The sequence below is a fragment of the Metopolophium dirhodum genome, chromosome 2 (assembly GCF_019925205.1).
Source record: "Metopolophium dirhodum isolate CAU chromosome 2, ASM1992520v1, whole genome shotgun sequence".
In the NCBI taxonomy this organism is placed as follows: Eukaryota; Metazoa; Arthropoda; class Insecta; order Hemiptera; family Aphididae; genus Metopolophium; species Metopolophium dirhodum.
The window spans coordinates 33,135,952-33,159,761 of NC_083561.1; the positions used below are offsets into that span (position 1 = coordinate 33,135,952).

Consider the following 23,810-nt stretch of genomic DNA (forward strand, 5'->3'; position numbering starts at 1 on the left):
TACTCGTCAACAGTGCAACCAACGGTAACTATACGGTATTTTAATTTTAAAAAAAAATTCAATCTGGTGAAGACAACTTGTACCTTCCGATTCGTGATGGGCATCGGGCAGTTGGGTCCCCCGAGATAACAGCTCATCATATCCAGATTTATATCATGTGATATGCATAGATAATAGAAGATTCTTCCATAGATTTGTTTAATTAATTAATTCAAATGGAAGATTGTATATATCTTATATTATCTATGAGTATGACCTATTGGATCTATTGGTCCGTGGTCCGTGGGTTGTAGAAGTCTGTTAATTACACATTAATCCACAGTCATTATTATATATTATATTATCATATTTCTAAAAGTACATGTCACGACCACGAGTATATGTATATATTTGTGCTGTTATCTCAGTGGAAGAACAAGAGGAGTGATACCTCTTAACATTGGAATTGTATTGTCATAACTCAAAACTGCTTAGATAAACGGTTTTGTGTCTGATAGGTACCTACCTACTTTCATTCATTTGATTTCGTATTTTTGTCGATAAAAACGCAGGTTATATATTAAAACTAAAATGGTAAAAAAGTGGTAAATAATTAATACTAAATATTCGATCGTCGCGCAGTGGTTAATAGTTTCGAAAATGCAAGTGGCTCGAATCTGACTTCTAGGTGTGACGATTTCTGGCCGTGATGCCGGCCACGAACTTGAACAAGTTCGTTACAAACAGCTTGCCGGAGTTCCTGTTGCTTGCAGCGCAATCGCTGGAAACCATGTTCGCCATGGACGCGGCGGTGTTGCGAAACCTCCATTCGGTGATCGTCTGTTACGACGTGCAAGTTTTCTACCGGAACCGTGGCGGCGTAGACGGGCCCTCTGTTAGCCTGGACGAGTTCGTGTTGTACTGTGACAGCAAGATCCAACCACAGCTGGTCGACGGTAAAGGAGACGACGGCCCTCGGGACACTTACCTGTGTTCGATGACCATCAGCGACCTGATCCGAATGGAACCGTGGGCCCAGCTCTACAGAATCGTTGGGACTCGCGTCATGCGTCGCCTGCTGTTCGATTGTCTGCTGTTCGTGCCGCTTGGCAGACACGTCTACTACTGCGTGCGATCGCCGTCACAGTCAACAAGCCGGTACGAAGTGATACAGGCGTTCCGGGTCCGGGCCAATTCGCGATGGAAGGCCGAGCGGCCGTCGAAGTCGAAACCACCGTCGCAGAAATACTTCAACATCGCGGGCTTACTGCAGAAAGTTCAGCCGATCGGACGGCAAAATTCGGCTGACATGTTGGGTGGCATACTGAACACCGATGTCGTCAGCGTGGCGGAAGGCAGTCCGCGTGCCGCCAAGCTAGATTGCAGCAGGGCTAGACCATGCCTTGACCGGTTGGCGCGCAAACTCAAAGTGATTGCGGATAAGGACACTTCGCGTGCGTACTGGAACATTTACCGAGACGTGGTGGGCGATTGTTCGTCGGTCGAAGTGCCATTGAGCAGGGTCAAGTCGTTCGCCAAGGCGGTGGTTTGCAAGATCGTGCCGCGTGAGGTGTTTGGGACGGCCGGCAACCGTGACCAGTTCTGCGACAACGTGTGCCGGGTGTTGAACGGTGGCAAGTTCCACGACTTCGCAGTGCAGCACATCGTGCACAAGATCAAAGTGAAGAAGATCAAATGGCTGGAGAACGTGGCCGCGGACTGGCGGGCCGAGATCGCGGCCAAGACGCTGGTGTGGCTGACCAACGTGTTTGTGTTTGGCCGGATCGTCCACTGCTTCCGGGTCGTGACGACCACCACGCCCACCAACGGCGTCGCGTACGCGGTTAAAGCCAAGTGGGCAGACATGTGCCACAAAAAAATATCGCCGCTGATGGCTGCCAACAGCGAATTTTTCCAACAAATCCAGCCCGACGACCCGGAAACGTCGTCGTCGTACAGGAACTGGAAAGTGTGCCCGTACGCGAAACCCAACGGAGTGCGACTGATATTCAAGCTGCGGCGAAAAGAGGGCAGCAACGAGAAGCGTCTAACCGACAACTGCCAAACATTCCTGCAGTGTTTGTCGCGCACTCGACCCTCCGAATACCGATCCGTGACGAGGCCGCAGTTCTTCCGCGGATGGAAGGCGCTACAAGAATCCCAGCGTCTGTCCGCCACCCCCGCGTTGTTCTACGTGCGCACCGATTTCCGGGACGCGTTTACAAGCTTCGTTCACAAAAAACTGTTGACGGTCATCCGGGACAGGATCAAGGAACGTTTCGGCAAGAATCAGCGGATGGTGGCTGTGCACACAGTGGACGTAGTGAAAATTGGCGGTGGCTCCGTGTACTACAAGAAGTGTCGCTACGTGGGCGGGCTGCCAACTCCCGAGTTCCAAGTCGGGTCACTGGTGTTCCACGACAAGACGGACGCGGTGCCGCTGTTCCGGATCTGGGACGCGGTGCGCCGTTGCATAGTCTGCAACGCCGTGGAGCGGGGTGGCTGCCGGTGGGGTATGACCAGAGGCGTGGTGCAGGGCGACCGGCTGTCCGTGGCCCTCTGTGACCTGCTGCTTTCCGATCTGCATGCTGCCCGGCTAACGGATCTGGTGGATGGTCGGTCGGGCGGCCAGCTGTACCGGTTTGTCGACGACTACCTGTTTGTGTCGCCTGACCGAGACGCTGCCCTCCGGTATCTGGCCGCGATGCGCGCTGGGTTCAACGAGTACGGACTCAGGATTAATCGGTCCAAAACCGAGACGAACGCAGACAACAGTGACGTTGGCGGTAGGATGGTCAAGTTTTTGGGGTTCCGGTTGAACGCAGCCACGGGCGAGGTGACCAAGGACTCGTCCGGGTACCGGAATCGACGGCCACTGCACTTCTTTGATTATGGGCTGGGCCGCGGCCAGCCGGGCCGGACCCTGTACACCAAGGTTGGCCGGCCTAACTGGCACGTCATGCCCGGCGTGCTGGTCGGCAAGTCGTTCAACTCGGCGGCCACCGTGGCCCGAAACGTGGCGTCGGTGGTAGCGTACAAGGCGTTTGCCGTCGTCACGGCCGTCAAGCAGTACTTTTTACACCTGAACCCCGTGTTCCTCGCCAACATCGTGCGCGCCATCGCCCGGATCATGTACGCCAACGCGCGCACCGTCGTCCGGTACTCGTCCGTCACGCCTATGCAGTGCAAGTGGATCGTATACGAAGTGTACGCCACCATGTTCCGCACACATTTTTCGCCTGACGACCGTCGCATCGCGTCGGCCGTGCATCGGATCCGGGTAACGCAGACCGCCGTCGGACGAAAGTGCGTCACTCGCATTCTGAGGGCCGCCCTGAGACGTCATGATTTTGCCAAAATGTTCGGTTAACGAAAGACTCGCACCTGTGGTAATATTTGTTATTGATATATTAATTGTATTGTATATAGTCGGCCACTATTATATCATTGTGTCGTGTTCTCAATAATAATAATAATTTAGGTGTTAATATAATTATTTAGTTTTGATTACCTATTTTAAGGTCTTGTTAACAATATATTCGTTTATTTTCTGTGCGAATGGTATAACTGATATAGGCTCACATATACTTTTATATTATGCTGTAATGAAACCGCACATCTGTACGTATAGAAGCCGGAAGGTATATGGTATGTGGTAGGTAAATGGTAAACCCCGATGTTGCGATGTGGATGAGACTGTGTTGTCACTCGAGGTTCTGGTTTAAAAGTTAGCTATGGCTAACTGTCTACAGACACATAGATAATATAAGAATCCATAGGCCTTTACTACATAACAAAATTATGGGTGGCGGTCCGGAATGTGGATGAGAGACAGACTGTCTTTATATACCTACTGCTCTTACTTCAGCAAGGGGTTTTATACTTAAATCATTTGTTTTATTCGTTTTATAATAATTCTTAAGACCCCGTTAAATACCTCAAGAAAACGAAATGTTCATACCTACTCATTACTTGAAAAATTAAAAATAAATTAAGGAAAAACGGGAATTTTTACGCAAAATTGGGTTTCGACAAAATCGATTTTGGTTTTTGGTGTAACTCTTAAAAAAATTTGCGTAGATACCTGAAATTTTCACTGAATGTTTATTGTTAATATTAGCAATTTCTACGCACCACACATTTTACTAAATATTGCAACTCTTTTTGAGCTATTTATAAGCATAAGAAAATTTTGAGTTCCATTAGTTTATTTTTTCATTATTGTGGATAAAATATTTTATGCTTGTCAAAAAACTTGAAAATGTAATACAATGTTCCACATTTTGTAATTAAATGAAAGTTGAGCGTTAATCAACAATAACTTTTTATGAGCGTCTGAAGTTAAAATGTTGACAAAATTCGTTAATACACGAAATTTGCAAATTATTTTGGATTAGAAATGTATAAAAGTGTTCTATTTATGTCTAAGCTTTGAAAATGTAATACAAGATTTCTCTTTATACGGGACAACTTTTTTTGTTGCATTTTTTCGTCAAAAACTTATGCCAAATTCTGGTTCTACCAAAATTTTTTGTCACCCAAAAACTGAGTCCTTCCCGAAAAAAACACAAAAAAGGGGTGTCTCGTAAAGTAGAAAAGTTCCGAAGTTGCCGCCAGTTGGCAACATCTAGTACTTTCGCTTTCGCACTGCGATATTCGTACTCTCATTAGAGGATATTTCTTCTCTCCGTCTTACAAGTGCGTAACATTGACAATTTACGCTCAAGATATCATGTTTAGCTCCGTTTAGTTTTAGAATTAGAGTAAATCGGCGTATTATGAAAATCGATGGTAAGAACATTATCTGTGTTAGTGTTAGTATGTGGTTCTTTTTATGATGATTAAGGATTTAAGTGAGTTATAAGCATTTTTAATTTACGCTATACTGTATACGCATAACTTGTTAAAAAATTGAACTTTACGTTATTTAACTATCGTAAAACACCCACATGCAAACACGAACAATTTTTTTATCAACAAGTTTCATAATATCCAATTAATAGGTCGATTAACTCGACATTTTTAACTAACGGAGCTAAACGTAAATCAGCTGAACGTAAATTTGCCATGTTACGCACTTGTAAGACGGAGACAAGAAATGGCCGTGTAGCGTCCTGCGCATGCGGTTTGTGACCAGCTGATAATATTATAATAATATTATGTACAACACACACTCACGAGTCACGACTGATAGTCAAGTTCCAACAACGAAACTGATAATATTTCGATCTCGAAAATCGAATAGCTGGATCCCGAAGTCGTTGGTTCATAAATTATTATAGTTGACAGTTGTAGTTGTTAGTTGTTACCTGTCAGTCGTGGTTATTTTTAAATATCCATAATCCATGTTATTGTTACATTACGACGAAATTGGGTGGCGATACCGCCTTACCTAATCAGGTGCTCACAACTCGTAAGTACTTCGTAAAGCGAACTATCCAAGCATTTTTCTACGGTATAAGTGTAGAACTCAAAGGTTTGGCGAATGACGAGTCTTCGGCACCTATTGTCTAACACCAACTAATAAAAAGTGGTTACGTTCCAAATATTTGATACTTAATTGTAGTGAAAACATATTACGATTACTAGAAAATCATTTAAGTTCTAGGCCATACATAAATTAAAAGCCTAGCAGTAATTCAAGGTACCTAATTAGATTAGTTGGTGTTAAACAACCCAGTGCCAGTTTTTCAAATTTTCTGCAATTCTATAAAATTTGAAATGTATTTTATATGTTAGTTGCCATTTTAATTATAATGCTTTCCCACTAATCTACTACCAGTTACCTATTTAGGGGGGGGGGGGAAGTAATAGGGTGTATATATCAAAAGCGTACAACCACAGACTAGATAAATTTCATCTATTCTGTGGTACAACTGGTGTCACGCAAAAATATTGATAGTTGTCAAAGTTTAATCAAAGTTGAGTTATAATGAAATAGTTTTGAAAAACATATTCACTCTTTTTTTTTTCGTTTCTTCAGATGATTTATCCATATAGGCCCATTATGTCACCTCAAGGGTCACATTATGGTCCGAATTACCTCTGGTAATCTCAATAAGAATTTTTTTTCAAACAATTTTACAGGTTCCTATGTAAGAACATTATGTAGCATTACACATTTGTAGATGAGCCATCAGAATGACAGTCGCGGTATTGGATAAATATCATTTGGGCATTAGTGCCATTGTTGTTGTGGCTATGCAACTTTTATTTTTCACTATTGCTGTAACATTTCAGTATGATAAAGTGGCTGATTTTGCTGGTGGTATAAGTTTCATTTTAGTGGCTCTGCTAACATATGGATTAGCTCAGGTAAAATATGCTCAAGTATTACTTTATACCATATTAATTACTATTAATATTGGTTAATTTAAACTTGCAAATTAAATACTAGTTACACATGAGGACAAGGGTGCCTAGTAAATAACAATATACCTAATATTCAATGTGAATAAAATTGTTTAAAACAAATAGTCAAATGATTTGTTTACCAAGTTTATGTTAGTAAAACGTTTTTTAACAACCAAATTAAATGTAATTATTTTTATTAACCAAAATATAATTTATGTTTATCTAAAATTACTTTTAAAGTAATAAGCTAACTTTTACTAATAAAACATATATGATGATATTTTTTAATTATTTAGTTTGAGTCCAAAAATATTTTATATGAAAGTGAAGAAAAATAGTATAGGCAACTAAACATATTGCAATAATGTTGCATATATAAAATCCCTTTATTTAAGCAAATTGTTCATAATAATATGACGAATGCATCAAATATAAATATATATTTTAAAAATTATAATATTTAAATGTCAAACTGTTATTTACTGCAACGTTTAAACATATTAAATATTAAATTGAAAGAAAAATATCAGTTTATTAATAAATGATATTTTGGGAATTACTAATTATTACAAAAAAAAAAATACTCTAGTAATATTATAACGATCAATAATAAAGAACTGACTAAGCATAGTTTAATTATTTTATGTAGATGTTAATGATTTAGATATTTACTACTTATTTTATTTTTTATTTAGACACATGATAATCGACAATTTATGGTAACATTATTTGTATGTATTTGGGGTGCCCGATTAAGTTCTTATTTATTTTATCGAATAATAAAAATTGGAAGAGATGCAACATTTCCAGACAGACGTAGCAATATGATTCGCTTTGCTGTGTTTTGGACATTTCAAGTACGACTACTTATTATTTTAACAGATTGTATTTAATTATAAACTATTTTTTTATTTTATGTTATACTAATTTAGTTTTGACTTTTATAATTATTTTTCAGGCTATTTGGGTGCTTGTTGTTAGTTTGCCTATTATTGTTATCAATGCACCCCATAATTCCATAAAAACTGGAGCACCAAAAACCATGACAACTTTAGACACTGTTGGCTGTTGTGTGTTCATTTTTGGCTTCATTATTGAAACGTTTGCTGATTTACAAAAGTATGCCTTTAGAAGTGAAGAGACGAATAAAGGAAAATGGTGCGATGATGGTAAGTCAAAAAATGCTTTTTATCCTGTCATAGTGCTATTGTCAAAACAATTGCACTTAATTAATATCTTCTATTAAACATATATTTTCACACCTTTAAGACTTACAAACCTTTTAACTAGATCATTAGTCATCATTATGAGTGTTACTAAATTCATAATTCTGGGTTAGCAAAACATAAATATCTACAAAAAATTTTATTTTTTTTGCTTCGTTCACTAATAACCATAATCTTATACTTGACACTTGATATTTAAATACAGCTAATTTCATACCATCACAATATTATCAATATTCAAAGTTCAAACACAAATTTTTTATTTTAAAATTTAAATAAAATCCATACGTTTTGTATAGAACGTTAAGGAACGTTAGGGAAAATACTCATTATAACTATTCTATTATACTATTTTACTCATTAGTTATTGCACTCTTGTTAAAAATAATTCATACTAGTTGCCAATTATAAAATTTACAGTTATAAATAAAATCATTTGTATTTTTAATTTATATTGCGCAGGTTAAGTAAATGTTAAAATATAATTGTGAAATAATTTCATGCATTAGACTTAAAAGGATGCCAATCCGCATGTGTTGTCTCCGTCTCACAAACATAGCAAATTGTACATTCTAAATAATTTATTTAATTCTGTTATGTTTAATTTTAGAGTGAATTGACTTGACCAATTACTAAATATCTAAAGTCATTAGAAAGTTATTACCTCTACATTAGAAATAAGAATAATATCTAGTGAATGACATAGGTTTTTTTGTATATTTTAATTTTTAAGCAAGTAAGTTATGAGAATTTTAAAATGTGCAAACAATTTACAATTTAAAAATGCTCATAACCAGCTTTAAAATTAAAATATAAAATCATTGTTTACAGTTTTACACAATATATTTAAAAACAAAAGAAAATTGTAATTTAAAAATCTATACACTAATACATGTTAACATTTTATTATTTAAACATTTCTATTCAGTCGATAGCAAAAGTCGTCGCAGCCATGGATTTTATATTATACTCACTACTGTTAACTTTTCATGGGAGAATAACATAAAAATGAAAAATCTAGCCACCGGACCAGGAATCGAACCCGAGTCTCATTTGCTGGGCGATTGCTCTACCGCTAAACTACCGCACAGTCCCATGATGCTATCTATCCCAGTTAACACTACTAACTATAATTAACTAATATAATATCAATGCTGCGACTTATATCAATTTCAAAAAATTATGTTTGTTATTATCTAACTATAATCGCTATTTTCTAATATAATATAAAAGTATTAACTTACATTCAATATAATATTTTAATTGGTTAAAAATTAATAAAAATGTACTGAAATAGAAATGGCAGTCAATATGCTAAGGCATTAAAAATTAGATCCATGTTAAATTAGAAATTCCATTGCAATAAATAACAAAGCAATTCATTTGAAAATATTATCACAATTTAAGCTAAGTTAAAAAATAGTGGATACTAATATATTTGTGTTATATTTTATATGTTAATTTTATTATAGGTCTATGGAGTATGTCTAGACATCCTAATTATTTTGGAGAAATAGTATTATGGTGGGGTGTTTTTATTGTGTCATTAAATGTGATTGAAGGTCCAGAGTATATTGTTGTTATATCTCCAATTTTCACAACATTTATTATACTCTTTCTCTCTGGTATTCCACACTTAGAACGTGTTTCAGATCATAGATTCAGAAAGTATGTAAACTAAAACTTTTTATGTAATTTATGTTTGTTAATATAAATAAATAATTAAAAAATTACAATATTTACTAATAATATGTTATTTTATACATTCTAGCAATGCTCATTATCAGCTGTACAAACGATCCACTTCACCATTAATACCTATACCGCCGTCTCTTTATATTGAAGTGCCTGGTTTTATTAAAATGCTCTGTTGTTGTGAACTACCTTTATATAACTGGATGAGAGCACATCCTTCAGATCCGCCAGAAGCAGCTCCAGCTCCAAAATCGTCCTAGCAAAAAAAGGGAGCGGGTGTAACTATGGTTCAGATTACAGATCGCTCCCAAGAAGGTCCGGTGTACTCGACAGCCACCACGTACGTCTAAAATGTAAAAAGACTAAACATTTTTATTTGATTAAGATAATTATTATAAAAATAATGCATTTAGGCAGTATGAACATCAAAAAGGTAATTATTAATAAGTCAATGTATAATGCCTATTTCTTTTCATGTATTTTTTAGTTATATATTATTAGAATAAAACCAATGGATTCATAATGGAGAAATAATAAGTTTTATGATGAAATTACTGCTAAAAATTTTATTTTTATTCCAAACAAATTTTGTTTTGTTAGTTACTTAACAGTTTTTTATATGTAAGTGCATGTTTCATTATTAATAATGGTATAATATAATATTATTGTGATGCAGCAGTTCTTCTTCTAATATAGTGTTAGCTTATAAAGATACTTATTCTACCAAATAAGTTTGAAATATGCACTCCAACAATGTTTCAAGGCTAGCAACAATAAAACACTAGATTAGTTAAATTAGTTTAATAACATGAAACACATCTAAAGATAAATTCAAACTACAATATTGTTTTTAAATATTTTCATAGACTTAAATAAGTCAACTATATTCTTCATCATAACATATATTATATACTTAATGATTGATCAATTTATTCAACTATTAAAATCTATTCTAGTTTACATTTTATTCTTATAATTGTAAATTTTAACTCTACTGTATATTTTGAAAAAAATAAACATGAATCTTAATCTGAAATAAAGTAAATAATTACATACATTTAAAATTTTAAATGGATCAATACCATTTTGTTTTAGATTTGTAATTAATTTTAGTTATTGTTTAGATTTAGGCTGACTAAAAAATAATAGGATTCTAAGAATAAAATCAAAAATACTTTTAAGATTCCACAGTTTCTACTTACTATCTAGTATATATATATATCATTTTAATATAACTCATTAAATATATACTTCTTAGTAGGTATATAGAAAACAAATCAGTTGGATAAGAGATCATAAGGCATATGACATAATTATTCATATTAAATATAAATACAACATTAGTCTAATTTTATAATTTACTTTATGAAAGTCTATCAAAATATTTATTATTGAATCTGACTGTTTATCTTGCTTAAATAAGATATTTACCCAATAAGAAAAGTATTTTATTGTGTATTATATAGTTAGATATAGTTTCTTTAAAAAAAAGGTTTTTTTTAACGTTTATTACATTAAAGTTAAGTGGCCTTAATCATAAATATTAAATAATAAGTATTTATATGATTATATTTATCAGCACACAGCACTTAAACATATATTTTACAATTAATGAGTATACAACTTAATGTTATGACTTTTGCTATTGGACAATTTTACAGGTTTAATCATTTGGCTTCAAATAATTATAGTCCTGTTAATTGTTAAATAGTATAACTCCTACAGTGGGGCAACTTGATAATAAGGGGCCCATGTCAACATTTCTAGACTAGGCACTTACTTGCTTTTAAAAATGAAAAACATTCATACCTTATTATAACTCTATTGTGCGACTGCTCCTAAAAATGTAATAAAACATAATAATCAATAATCAAAAAATATATATAACAATGAGTTAATTTGTATTTTTTTTTTTTGTGCAATTTTTGAGTTGTTTTTGGTAACAAATTGAATCAAGTTGGTATTTGGGGAGTCAAAAGTTTAAAATTCCTAGAAACTTTTCAAACAAATCTGGAAAAACTAAAAGAAATAAAATATTCTTAGAATATTAGGGACAGGCTCAACATCTCCACTCAGAATCGTTTTACATAATATGTAATGGTTCATCATATTCATTGAATTAAAATTTAACACTTCTACTACAGTTTACCAGGCACTCAATGACTATAGAAGTACTATAGAAACGTACTATATAGCAGAGTGACGACCCTGGTTTCTTAACTTTGATTCATACAATATAATAAATTAATGTATATAAAGAATGCTGGAGTTTGAAATATTCAATACTTATACTTAAATTTAGATAAATTTGTGGAATATGATTGGTTGATTTTTTTTGAGTCTCATATTTATTATTGTTTTATTAACATTACTCGTGTACCTAAATTTTATTATTTCATTTTAATTATTCGCACAATTACACATTAATGATTAATAATAATATTAATTTTTAGTACTCTTAATGTTATTTATACTATTGAACTCTTGTTTTAGAGGACGTCACACCCGCATTTGTTGCCTCCGTGTATTACGAGTGCATAACATAGCAAAATTACGCTCAGCAGATCATTTTTAGCTCATTTAGTTTAAAAATAAGATTTAATTAACCTATTATGAATCTTGATGCTAAAAATATTATCTGTGTTAGTATGAGGGTTTTTTTTTTTATTCTTCAGTTTTTAAGTGAGTTATGAGCATTTTAAGTTCATACTATATACATAACTCGCTAAAAAATTGAATTATCGTAGAAAAACCATCATACAAACACAGATTATGTTATTACCATAAAGTTTCTAAATAGGTCTATTCACTCTAGTTTTTAAGCTAACGGAGCTAACCTTGATCTGCTTGTAAATTTGCTATGTTATCCATTTGTAAGAAGGAGACAACACATGCGGGTATGGCATCCTCTGAATAATGTTATTGTTAATTATTTATAATTTTAGCTAACCTATTTAAAGGCCTTTTATGTTGAATTTGAATTGTTTAAATTATTTTGTTGAATTTTTGAAGTATTAATATTTAATCTATTATAAGTATCTGCTAAAAAATCTGCAAAATGCAAATACGAGCACATTAAGTAGTATATTTATTTTATAATCTTATTGGCAAATTGAGTTAATTTTGTAGGTATTTTACTATACATGATGTAATAGTATAAATAATTCCCAAAGAATATAAATAGCTCAAAATGAATTGTTTAGCTATAATAATTTAAGTAAGTTAAGTAGTTGCATATAATTTGTGATATTAGAATTATTTCTTGATCTGTGATTACTTGAATATTTCCTGTACAATTATTTTAGATACTTTTGAGAGTTTTCAATAGTATATAATTTACCATATATTATAATATATTACATACATAAATAAATTATAATAATTGTTTAGCCAAATTTATCATATATTATTTTAACTCCTTATCTGGAGCAGCCCAAAATAAGTCAGATGATTTTTATGTGTATTTTGTCTACAGGGAATATTGATGAATGGTGTTAAGATTATATGAATTATTAATAAACTTAATTTTATTTATTTATTGTTTAAATAGTAAAGTTAAACTTTTTTACTAATATTTGGCCTATCTTACAATTTATGTATATTTTCATTTATTATATTCACATTTAACTATTTAAGCTTAAATTTTCTTATGACACCATATGCATATATTGCACCATATATTTTCAATATAGTAAGAGTGTGCAAACTTATTAAATAATAACTTTATTTTCCTTTTCACTATTTAGGAAATAAAAATAGTAACAAACTAATTCTAATACATTCTGAGTCATATCTTAGTTATATTACTATTTACTAGGTATTATATATTTAATGTATTGAAAAATATAGTTTTAATATTAATAATATTAATATATCTTTATCTATTATTGATAACTGTTATTGCCTATTCAATATGCAAGTATGTATTATGTTCTCATAATATAAAATAATAGATATTATATTCATCTGTTATTTACCTCTGTAATAATAGAAAATAGTTGTGTAATATGTAATTACTAATTATTAATTTTTTCATACTCTTGGTTGTAAATTATAATTGTGTAGTTAAAGATTTAAACAATTGTTTTATTATAAATATGATTTTAATCTTAACTGTTAAATTGAATATTGTTTGTAATTTTTATTAATATAGATATTTAAAATATTATTTTATTCTTATTTTACATTTCATATTTTCATGTTTACTGTACGAATCAAACCAAATTTGAAAAAAACTCAATAAATTGAAATAAATGAAAATATAAAATCATTTAATTATTTTTATTTTTCATAGGTTCCTTTTAGCCTTAAGTATTAGTCAGTTTCATGGACATATTGTGTGGAAATATTTAGCAAAAGGGAGTAGCAAAAAAAATATAAATTTGTCATTATCATCAATACTTAGCTTTTTATAATATGTACAGTAAAATAATAAGCAAAAATACACTAAATCTGCGATGGTATAATAATTTGCAACTCATAATAGTCTAATCTTAATGACAGGTTTAGTAGCGGCTTTAGGGGGTTCAGGATTCCATGCCCCCCTAAACTCAAAAAAAAAGACAATTAGTTACCTACCAGGCAATTGAATTGAATATAATATACGCTTTTATTATCATGGTATATAATATTATATTATATTGGTACTAGCTGATGCAAAGTTGTAATTTTTTCACTCCTTTTGGGTGTAACTCGCTGCTTAAGTGCAACTCGGCCATCTTGGAAGGCAATCCGACCATTTTGACTGCATATTAAGTAAGCAATCCACCTGTTATAAGTGCAACTCAGCCATCTTGGTAGGCGAAGTAGAAAAATTTGATATTATTAAATTTGATATTATGTACATATATGTTTATAATTGTCACAATAAAATAATTAATACGATTAATGGCTAATGTGGATTATATGATTTTGTCACTGATTTTGAACCATTTGAATATATTTCGATATTACAGGTACTGTTTACTTATCATCAACTGTAAAAAAAAAATGTTTGATGATTATGGCCCCCCCCTCCCAATATCAAACCCTAGATCCGCCAATGACTGGTTGCATAAAAAATAATGTTACACACTTTAGCACACTATTGATTCATTAAATGTTTAGTGATTGTTTGTGCAACCGTTGCAACTTGGCATAAATAATTTTAATTGTGTATAAAATAATAAAGTATCAAATTCTTTATTCATCTATTTTCATTGTGAATTACTGAAATGAGATTATCATATTCAACAATCAAATAATATTTAATAAATTATTGTCTTATTTAAAAAATCTTGACCTAAAAATGTATTTTATACTTGAATGTACTTTTACTATAACTAATAAAGTATATTACATTAATTAATAATTGTTTCGTTAAGTCACCGTATATAAATAGTTAAATACCACACAAATGGCTTTCGCATTATACATTTATAAATCTACGAGGTTATAGGCTATTTTATTGTTGGTCTGGGTGCTATGAAGTTTGAACTGCTACAATGCGAATGTGATTTCAATTTTAACAATGAATTTCGATTGACTAATGTTATTCAAATCTGAGCTTGGTCAATAAATTATAATATGTTTATGTTACTTTTACATGTTGGGGAGTAAATCGTTCTTTTACTTTTAAGTCATTTAGTGGTAATTTTATTCAATTTTTTGTAGTAAAATTACTAAATTACTCGTTATTTATTTTAATATATTTTTAGACCAAATGATAATATATATTAAATTATCATATAGTTATGATTTTCTCACAGTAGGTAGTAGGTACCTAACATTTTTGTTTTAGCTATTTGCCTATTTGACAAAAAAAGTTTTATTTTTAACAAGACAAGTAATAATTTAGAAAATGCATTGTTATTTTAAATTAGGTATATTAAAAATTAAAGAACAATGTGTTACATAATTATTGATTTCTTTGTTTCGTTCATGAACATTTTATAATTTTTCTTATTGTTGATTGTGATTTGTCTTTACTTGGTAAATGTATTGACAAAATAATTATTAAGCTCCATTGAAATTTTTGAAAATGTCCTTGATTAAATAGAAACAATAACTAACCTAAGAATAATTTAATTACAATTCTGAATTGTATTTTGTAATGAAATTTAATTACCAAAAAATAAATAACTTCTCTAACACTAGGTACCTATTATAATCCTACTGGCTACTTGGTATAATATAATAATTATTAATAAACAGTGTTATACTTCTAAAATAACATAAAATAAGAATGTTTATAATAATTTTAAGTTATAATTTATTTCTGATCTGGGGCGTGGTGTTCTATAATTGTATGCAGTGAAATACCTACTGCCTAACCTTTTCTTTATAGTGTTACTATTTATTATTGTAGTTATTATGTATGTACCTATATTGTCATATCGAGTGGTAGCCGATAGGTACCTACATTAAACGTGAGAAATTATATTATTTTAATAACAGTTGACATTTTTGTAAATATTTTTTATACTTAATTTTAATTTTTAGATCGTTAAAAACAAAATTTATCTAAAAATAAAATATTTTTTATCGTTGTTAACTTTTTTAATGAATAATGTCACATACATTTTAAATTCTTTATTCCAAATCAGATTTATTTTTAAGTTCTTCAATATAATAAAATCAAATTTTGGACTAGTAATTTATGAGTTTAGAGTTGAACTTATACATATTTAAAGCTATTCGAACGGAGTGAAGTTATATATATAGGATATAGGTACAGGGAAACCCGTAAAATGTTTATGTTTATCATTACTGCGCTCATCTAAATTCAAAACTTTTAATAGGTACCTAACCACCTAGGCACATAGGTTCCTATAGGTTCTTATAATGTATAACTAATAAACTACTTATCCGGAATTGATTTTTATTGACCAAAATATTTCGGTTAACACTCTGCTTCAGAATATGAAATTAAAAATGTATGTTGTCGTTCAAAAAAGTCAACAAATATAAAATACATTTATATTTTTACTAAAAATATAATATAATATACCTAGGTACCTATAGGTAAGTTAACCTACAAGTCACTGTTCTTTTGAATAGTTTTTTGCGGCCCTTAAAAATCAGCTCAAATTACGCGACTGGCAATTGCAGCCTGCAAGTATGCCGTATATCCGTATGCGAACTATAATAAATAAATATATATTATGCAAAACGATAGACTCGCGTATAACGGTATACTTTGCTACTGCAAATTGCAGTGGTCTGCAGACTGCAATATATTATGTTTCTGCAAACTGGTCCAAGTAGGAGTAGGTTATCTGCTAATAAGTATACATGTATACTTTTATAATATACTATATAATATTGGTCCGTCGTTGTGGAGGGAAAGGAGTAGACCCCAGACCTGTTAGGACGTACGCATATATAATGAGTATACTATTTACCTACAGCTATACAGGATTATTTATCAAGCATACTCAACCCCTTTTTTTCTTCAATAATGCAGTTATTCAAAATCTGATTTTTGTAATTTTTTAATATACTTAAAGGTCATATTTTTTAATTCTTAAATTTTTGTACAAAGTATTTAAAATGTATCCAAATAAAAACGAGTAGTTTTTGAGTTTCTTAACTTTTTATTCCAAGAAAACCATTTTAAAGACTAATTATTATCCTTATAGTATAAACATTTTGATAACTGGGAAATTACTCCTTTGAATTTTGAATTCAGTACTTAAAAATGTTTAAAACAATTATCCACCAAATAATTTATAGTAAAAAACTGGGTTTCTCATTTCAAAAAACCGAAGTTTGTATCGTCACAGCAGGACGACGCACTCCTTAAGCATAAGTAGAACAAAAAAATTAAAAATATGATCTTCAAGTGTGTTTAAAAATTCCCAAATTCAGGATTCGAATAAATTCATTATTAAACGAGAACATGGTGGTGACTGGTGAGCATACTCGGCGAATCACACTGTATATTTACTTAAATGTAATATATGATTCGAGAACGGCACGCACGCTGGATCATTATACCATAATTTTATATTATAAGTATATCGGCACTTGTTTTAATGATTCCCTCGTCCTTGCATGTAACGTCTACGCCGTGCATTCAAAAATCGTAGATCGCGCTATACCTATAATAATATTACGTTAGTATGATATTATGTGTTGTAACCGCGAGTTGTGCCTATTCGCGTTGGGTTGGGTGCCGACGACGACGACGCCGTAATCATTCGCTGCCGATAATTTAATGCGTATGGTTGCAGCCGACTCGCCTAAGGCCTACCTTATGTGTGCATAATAATTAATAACAACGTTACATCGGGTCGCGCATGCTAAAAATACGGTTAAATTTAAGTTAGGCACCTGTATAATATTATAACCAGCGAGGCCACAATTTTGCCACAGTCTGATCTATCATATTATATTGTAATAAATAATAATAGTCCTAACTTATAAGCGGTACTTTTTACATACCTACGAATATTGTACACATCGCTGGCTCAGTTGGATTTTCGCGACGATACCGCCGAACCGGTCCCACTGGCCCGCGACGCTGACTGAGCGGTGTGTATATTTTATCTGCAACTGTTTTTTACTCCTCTTCAGCGTTGGACAGTGTGTTCCGTCAATAGTTTAGTCTCCGTTCGCCGTTTTACACGTATTATGTTAGATTTATTATTGGTATCTCAATACAACCGAATCCCAAGCGTATTACGTGTATGTAAAAATACTAAAAATATAATACAATATATTGTAGTACAAAATAATAGGTAATAAAATATAGTTAATAATGGTTGGAGTATAATAATAATATTAGTATATTACCTATACAATGTACATATATTATTTATACAATATCGACACAGTTTTGATCGGTATTTATTATAATTTATATATTTTTTAACGCTGTGAAGAGACCTTTGTTATAAATGTCTGATGTAACAAAGACAACGATTCCGGTGCTGTTGCAAGTTACCGTCGCTGAAGAAGAGCTGCAGCCCCTGCACGTGGAATCTGCAGACAGTGTTCGCGACGGAGTTTCTGAGTCGGAGGATGATAATCTGACTGAGGTCGTGATTTCTGACAGTAACCCTGATCATTACAGTAAGTAATTATACCTACATTAATTACTTATTACGGGTTTAGAACGTCAAAATATGCTCTTTAAAAATGCAATTATATGATATGCACTAAAAACGCAAAAAGCTCAAAAACATTTTTAAAACGGACATTTATAATTTGTATAAAATAATGTACAATTTATTTATATTAATAAATAATACCATTTTTTATACCACTTTTTTTGTCTGTTCTTTAAAAGCACTATATACTATAGTATATAGTGGAAAATATATTATATATAAAATAATATATGCTGCGATCTTAAACTTCAATGGTAGTTTTTGGTAGCAAATTGAAGGTAGCTAGTTTATGATGAGGGGCAAGGGTGTTAAAAATAAATAAATCACTGTACGTACTTTCCTATACGAGCTTAGCTCAGTTGGTATACGTATCAGCTCTCAATATATTATTATTGTTATTATGCTTGTATTATAATTGAATTATGCTGAAATAAAAATAAATAAATATTAATAATCGGGTGTGATTTGATTTTTCTAAAAACACGGAATACGGGACCATTTACGTAATACCTCCCAATTTTTGACAAATCGATTTTGTTATTTTGTTGTAATCCAAAAAATATTCGAAGATCTTCGAGACTTAACAATTTTTGCATTAGATACATATACTATTATTTACTATAAACAAGGTTTTTTTTTTGTAAAAATTCAATTTTGGTAAAATAAAATTATAAAAAAATTGTGCATATTTATAATTTTGACGAACTTCAAAACTCGAAAATGTTAAATGTCTATAAATAGCTAAAAATTGGGTCTAAATATTTTTTAAATTTCATTGTGTATAGAAAATGATAATTTAACTATTAGTGGATTGCTTCAAGTTTTTACGAATAATATTTTTTATATAGGTACCTACCTATAACAAAAAATAAAAATCGAAACTGATTTTACGTACCTGAGTATTTCTATTTCATCATTTTATTTGAGTTTTAAGTTACATAATTTGAAGTATTGATATTTTGTAAAAAATACTCGCAGTGAAAGTAATACAATTTTGTTCGAAAACATATTTTTTAAGCTCAGAAGATATACGATTTATAATAATTTATTTATAGGCCGAACATCGAAATCTGTAGATACCTATATACATGTTATTTTGTAATGTTGTTAAATAGGTACTCCAATAGTTTTTGTATTTTGTTACTACATTTTTATAAATATCTTATTAAATTAGCTCACTATAATTTATAATATAATAATATATAATATAGAGGGGCTATACTGGCATACTGCTAAATTATACAATTACTATTTTTCATATTCTCATTTATTTATAAATAGGTATAAGTAGGTAGTATTGATTATACATAGTTGTATTAAACTATGCATAAATGTATAATCAATAGTAGTACCTACCTATTAAAATTTAACATTGGTCGATTTTTAAAATGTAGACTGTAACAGAACGCCCGTAGACGTAGAAGTAAGAATTTTATCGCTACCGCTGTAGTGTGTGACATTTAGGTTAGATAAATCATTATTTACATCTAAAATAGTATTAATTACTTCAAAGATTTTTCAGACTTAAGTTATATTATATTAAGTTTGATTGTTATATTCAAATTAAATATGCTTTATTTACATATTCTGAAATAAAAAAAAAATAAAGTTAATACTTACTGCAAACTTTCTAAAATCTCATACATTAAAAAATAAAAAAGTTATGTATTGTTACTTACAAATAAAAGAAGATTGAGGAAATTTGAAGTTTTACTGTAGTACATTCGTGATAGTAATATAGTCGTAGGTATATTATTTTATTATTTATTTAGAAATATATCATATATTATACACAAAACATTTTTAGCAATACTTTCCTGAAATTATGGTTTAAACAAATTAATGGGTAATCAAGTAGCTATACATCAATGCCCCACCAGAAAAATATTTGGCGCTCCCAATAAAATTATCTGGCGCCGCTAACCGTCACTACAGTCCAGTGAAGATGACCTATTTAAAAAATATCTACATTTTACGAATTACACATATTGTGTAGTGTGTATAGTGTGTACAGATAAGTATTTACCTTGTATGGATAACAAACCAAATTATTTAATTTCCTTGAGAACAGTAGATAATATATATTTAAAATAATTAAAAATAATGAACATTCATTAAAGACTAAAGTAGACAAAGTTCTCATATTTTAAGAGGTCATATATTATATACCTAGGTACTGTTTTTGACACTTATTATTATAACTTTGTATAAATCACTACCTAATTTGTACATTAAAATGTAATATTTATTATTATATTACACAATCCGTATTACACAATCCGTGGGCACCGTCGTACATTTAGACATACCAGCCATTCCAGTCACCCCCCACAACTGGAATATATTTGATATTATGTTAGTAATAACATACGCAAAAAGAATAAAACAATTTAGAGTTAGTGCTATGATAATATTATATATTATATATTATGTATTATGTATAATATATTATAATATTTAATGAAGTACTTTTAATATTATACTGTACTTGTACATAATAATTGTGTTCTCATCATGCAAAGAAATTAGGTTTTATTGTGTGGTAAATTTTATGAAAAATGCTCCCCACCCATAAATGAAAGACTATAGCCATCCATGATTAGGTATACAAATTACAATAATATTTACCAGTAATTAGTATATGTACACGTCTTATATACATATTACTTATATACCTACTTATAGTGCCAATAACTAATAAGTGTAAGTGAAGTGTGGTGAAGAAATATGATTGGTGACCTGTTGAACTGATGATAACTATAACATAATTATTTTTCATTTAATATTTAATCTGAAATAAAAAATTTGAACTCCAATAGCTTATTTAAAATTTATTTGACTACCTACAGACTACAGAATACATTACCTATTTTTAAATTCCAATAAAAATACTTATAGTGAACCTATTGTATGAAATGTTCATACCTTAGGTATTAAAAATGTATTGCTTGATTTTTATGAATTTCATAACAATTTGAACTTAAATGTTTGAAAAAAAAATTTTAATTGCACATTTTTGATATTTTTTTAATAACAATACCTAAATATTTATGAGGAATCTTGAATTAAACTTTCATATTTTTTTACTCACAAACACAAATTTTATCATATATAGATACATCGAAAATAAGCTAAAATAAAATTCGATTTTTGGCACAAAAATAGCCAAAATTTATAATATCATATTTAGTTAATGCTCACATGTAAATATTTGGAGAAAGTTTCAAATCTAAAATTATTCATTTTTAAATTAAAATAAAAAAACAAAATTAATTTTGAAAACTGGTTTTACGCAGAAATCACTTATTCCTACTAATTTATTTGTGTTTTATTTTATTTTTGACCCAAAAAGTACCAACTATAGATCCAATTCGCTACCAGAAATCACTCGGAGTTTATTTTTTGCGCATCGTTAATCCTTCAGGTAAAAAATTATTGGTCGTTTGCGCATCGTGTGTTTTAACAATTTATTTTGATGAGAATTCTTTAATATACGGCCGAAAATCAAATAACTCAATTTCAACTTCAAACGCTCATAAACAATTTGTTTGACTTTCCAGTAAACTTTTTTTTTTGATAAAGGTAGGAAAACTTATGAGGAATCTTGTGTTAAATTTACAAATTTGAGATAAAAATAGAAAAAATGTTTACGAATTTCTAACTCAAAATAGTTTCCAAATTTTTATGATTTTATTCTAATACTTAAGACGCTCATAAAAAAATATTGTGGAATTAATTAAACTTTCAACTTTTTTTTTGATATTCCATTAACAAACTATTATAAGGATTTTGTAGATATTAAATGTTCAAGTATTTTGATCAAGCAAAAATTATTTGAGCAAATGAGTAAAATAATCACATATTATTCATACCTATAAATAGCTCATAAAGAATCAAAATGTTTTGAACATTTTATCATTTATGAGAAATGGTTATAGAAAATTGTCTTATGTCTATAATAATAGCTCAGAAATAGTCAAAATATTTTGAAAATTAAATAATAAATAATATATATATAATGGTATTATAAAACATCCAGTGTAAATTTAAATTATTTAACTTTTAGAAACCTACACAAAAAAAAGATTTTGTCTAAAGTAGTTTGATCTAAAAATCGTCATTTTTCTTAATGTTTTTTTTCCCTGACGCTTTTAAAAACTACTGGGATTTTCAAATTTGGCCTTTAAAGTTTTGTACTAAATTCACTTTCTCATCAAAAAAGATGCTAAAGTTGAAAATCGAAACGTTATTTCTACTAGAAAAAATGTTTACACTTTACAGACAAAAAATACACACATTATTGTAAAATTAATACCTTTATTGCTCCCCATAGTCGCCTTAGAATCTAAAATTACATGGTATTGATTGCAATCTTAAAGCGTTTTTCATGTATTATTTCAATTATTAAACGTTGTGTAACTTGTAAGAATGTATTCGATATTATATACAATTTGGTATTCGCATTCACCCCTACCTACACAATTATTAGTAGGTGATCAATTTCAAATACAATAGTGTGCACTATAGAAAATCAGAAAAATAGCCACTGGGAGTACCTATATCTCAGGCTCAAAATGGTTTATATTTAAAAATAACTATATTTTAAATATTTAAAATTTAAAATTCAAATAATTTTGTATTTTTTTAAAAATGTTTTTGTAAAAAAAGTTATGCGCACACAGCCTATAAATACATATTTTACAAACGTTAGATCTATGTTGTATGATTTATATTAGTTTAACATATTTAATTAGATAGAATATTTGAGCAAAATCGTTGTTTTCATAAATATTTGTTATTTATACATTTTTTATAATTTGTATTGTTTTTTTTTATTTTTTTTATTATTATTGAACTTACACTTCAACGTCTATGATCTATCCGTTGTTTGTTACTTGTATAATTGCAACATAATTTTTCTTTGATCATAATTTAAAATGTAATAGCTCTGAAATCAAGCATGAAGCACTTAATTTAGATAATAAAAAAGCTTTAGAGTTTTGAGCGGCATCAATTTGATCAAATAAAATTAAAACAGTTATTTTTTTCAACACTTTTTAACAATGAATTTCTTGTATTATCATTTGTATAGTGTTTAATATCATCTCTCTATAGATTGGAAATGGATTTTACTTTCGATAAGTATATAATATTATATTATAACGTAATTTTTGGGTATCTAAAACAATTGTTTATTTGATTTGTAAACAATTGATGAATTTTAATGATTGTGCGTTACTTGTGTTGTTCGTTTAAGAGGATGTCGTACCCGCATGTATTATCTCTGACTTGTTGTGAGTATGTAAAATATTTTTATTTTTAAAATGGTCATCATTCACTTTAAAATTAAAATATCGTAAAAAACCTAGGTAAGAACACAGATAATGTAATGTTCTTACCTAAAAGTTTAATAAGAGGTTAATTCACTCCTTAGATCATATTATACTATAGTATATGATCTAAA

The 23,810-nt window shown here is 30.5% G+C and overlaps 3 protein-coding genes and 1 long non-coding RNA gene across 12 annotated transcripts in view; 3 read left to right on the forward strand and 1 right to left on the reverse strand.

Annotated features, from left to right (window-relative positions):
• Nucleotides 1–130: 130 nt before the first annotated feature.
• LOC132939477 (telomerase reverse transcriptase-like) lies at nt 131–4,392 on the forward strand. Its single transcript, XM_061006652.1, has one exon. The coding sequence runs from the start codon at nt 689–691 to the stop codon at nt 3,347–3,349; it is 2,661 nt and encodes an 886-aa protein (XP_060862635.1). The 5' UTR covers nt 131–688; the 3' UTR covers nt 3,350–4,392.
• On the forward strand, nt 3,230–13,380 carry LOC132939484 (uncharacterized). Of its 2 annotated transcripts, none has more exons than XM_061006674.1 (6): nt 3,230–3,368; nt 6,067–6,294; nt 7,029–7,190; nt 7,292–7,502; nt 9,032–9,227; nt 9,331–13,380. In XM_061006674.1, exons 2-6 carry the CDS (start codon nt 6,121–6,123, stop codon nt 9,512–9,514), a joined length of 927 nt encoding a protein of 308 aa, XP_060862657.1. In that variant the 5' UTR covers nt 3,230–3,368; nt 6,067–6,120; the 3' UTR covers nt 9,515–13,380. The 2 variants fall into 2 exon arrangements, with proteins under 2 accessions (XP_060862657.1, XP_060862656.1); XM_061006673.1 differs by lacking the exon at nt 3,230–3,368 and adding an exon at nt 5,195–5,392 and having other exon boundaries at nt 9,331–13,379.
• Nucleotides 9,478–18,157, reverse strand: LOC132939486 (uncharacterized). Its single transcript, XR_009663988.1, has 3 exons — nt 18,030–18,157; nt 17,679–17,934; nt 9,478–9,600 (listed from the first exon to the last, which is right to left on the reverse strand). It is a non-coding gene; the product is annotated as an uncharacterized LOC132939486 (long non-coding RNA).
• Nucleotides 17,378–23,810, forward strand: part of LOC132939479 (aldehyde dehydrogenase, dimeric NADP-preferring) — a 26,024-nt gene continuing 19,591 nt past the window's right edge. For 6 of the 8 annotated variants that reach the window (XM_061006661.1, XM_061006662.1, XM_061006663.1 and 3 more), the window contains exons 1-2: nt 17,833–17,974; nt 18,119–18,308. In XM_061006661.1, the coding sequence (XP_060862644.1) occupies nt 18,134–18,308 (175 nt within the window). In that variant the 5' untranslated portion in view covers nt 17,833–17,974; nt 18,119–18,133. The other 2 variants (XM_061006659.1, XM_061006658.1) reach the window with 2 other exon arrangements.

Excerpts from the sequence above, each read along its gene's own strand:
- LOC132939477 (XM_061006652.1), top strand. The coding sequence starts at position 689 with ATGCCGGCCACGAACTTGAACAAGTTCGTTACAAACAGCTTGCCGGAG.
- LOC132939484 (XM_061006674.1), top strand. The coding sequence starts at position 6,121 with ATGACAGTCGCGGTATTGGATAAATATCATTTGGGCATTAGTGCCATT. Across the intron at positions 7,503-9,031 it reads AGGAAAATGGTGCGATGATG|GTCTATGGAGTATGTCTAGA; the intron begins GTAAGTCAAAAA and ends ATTTTATTATAG. Across the intron at positions 9,228-9,330 it reads TCAGATCATAGATTCAGAAA|CAATGCTCATTATCAGCTGT; the intron begins GTATGTAAACTA and ends TATACATTCTAG.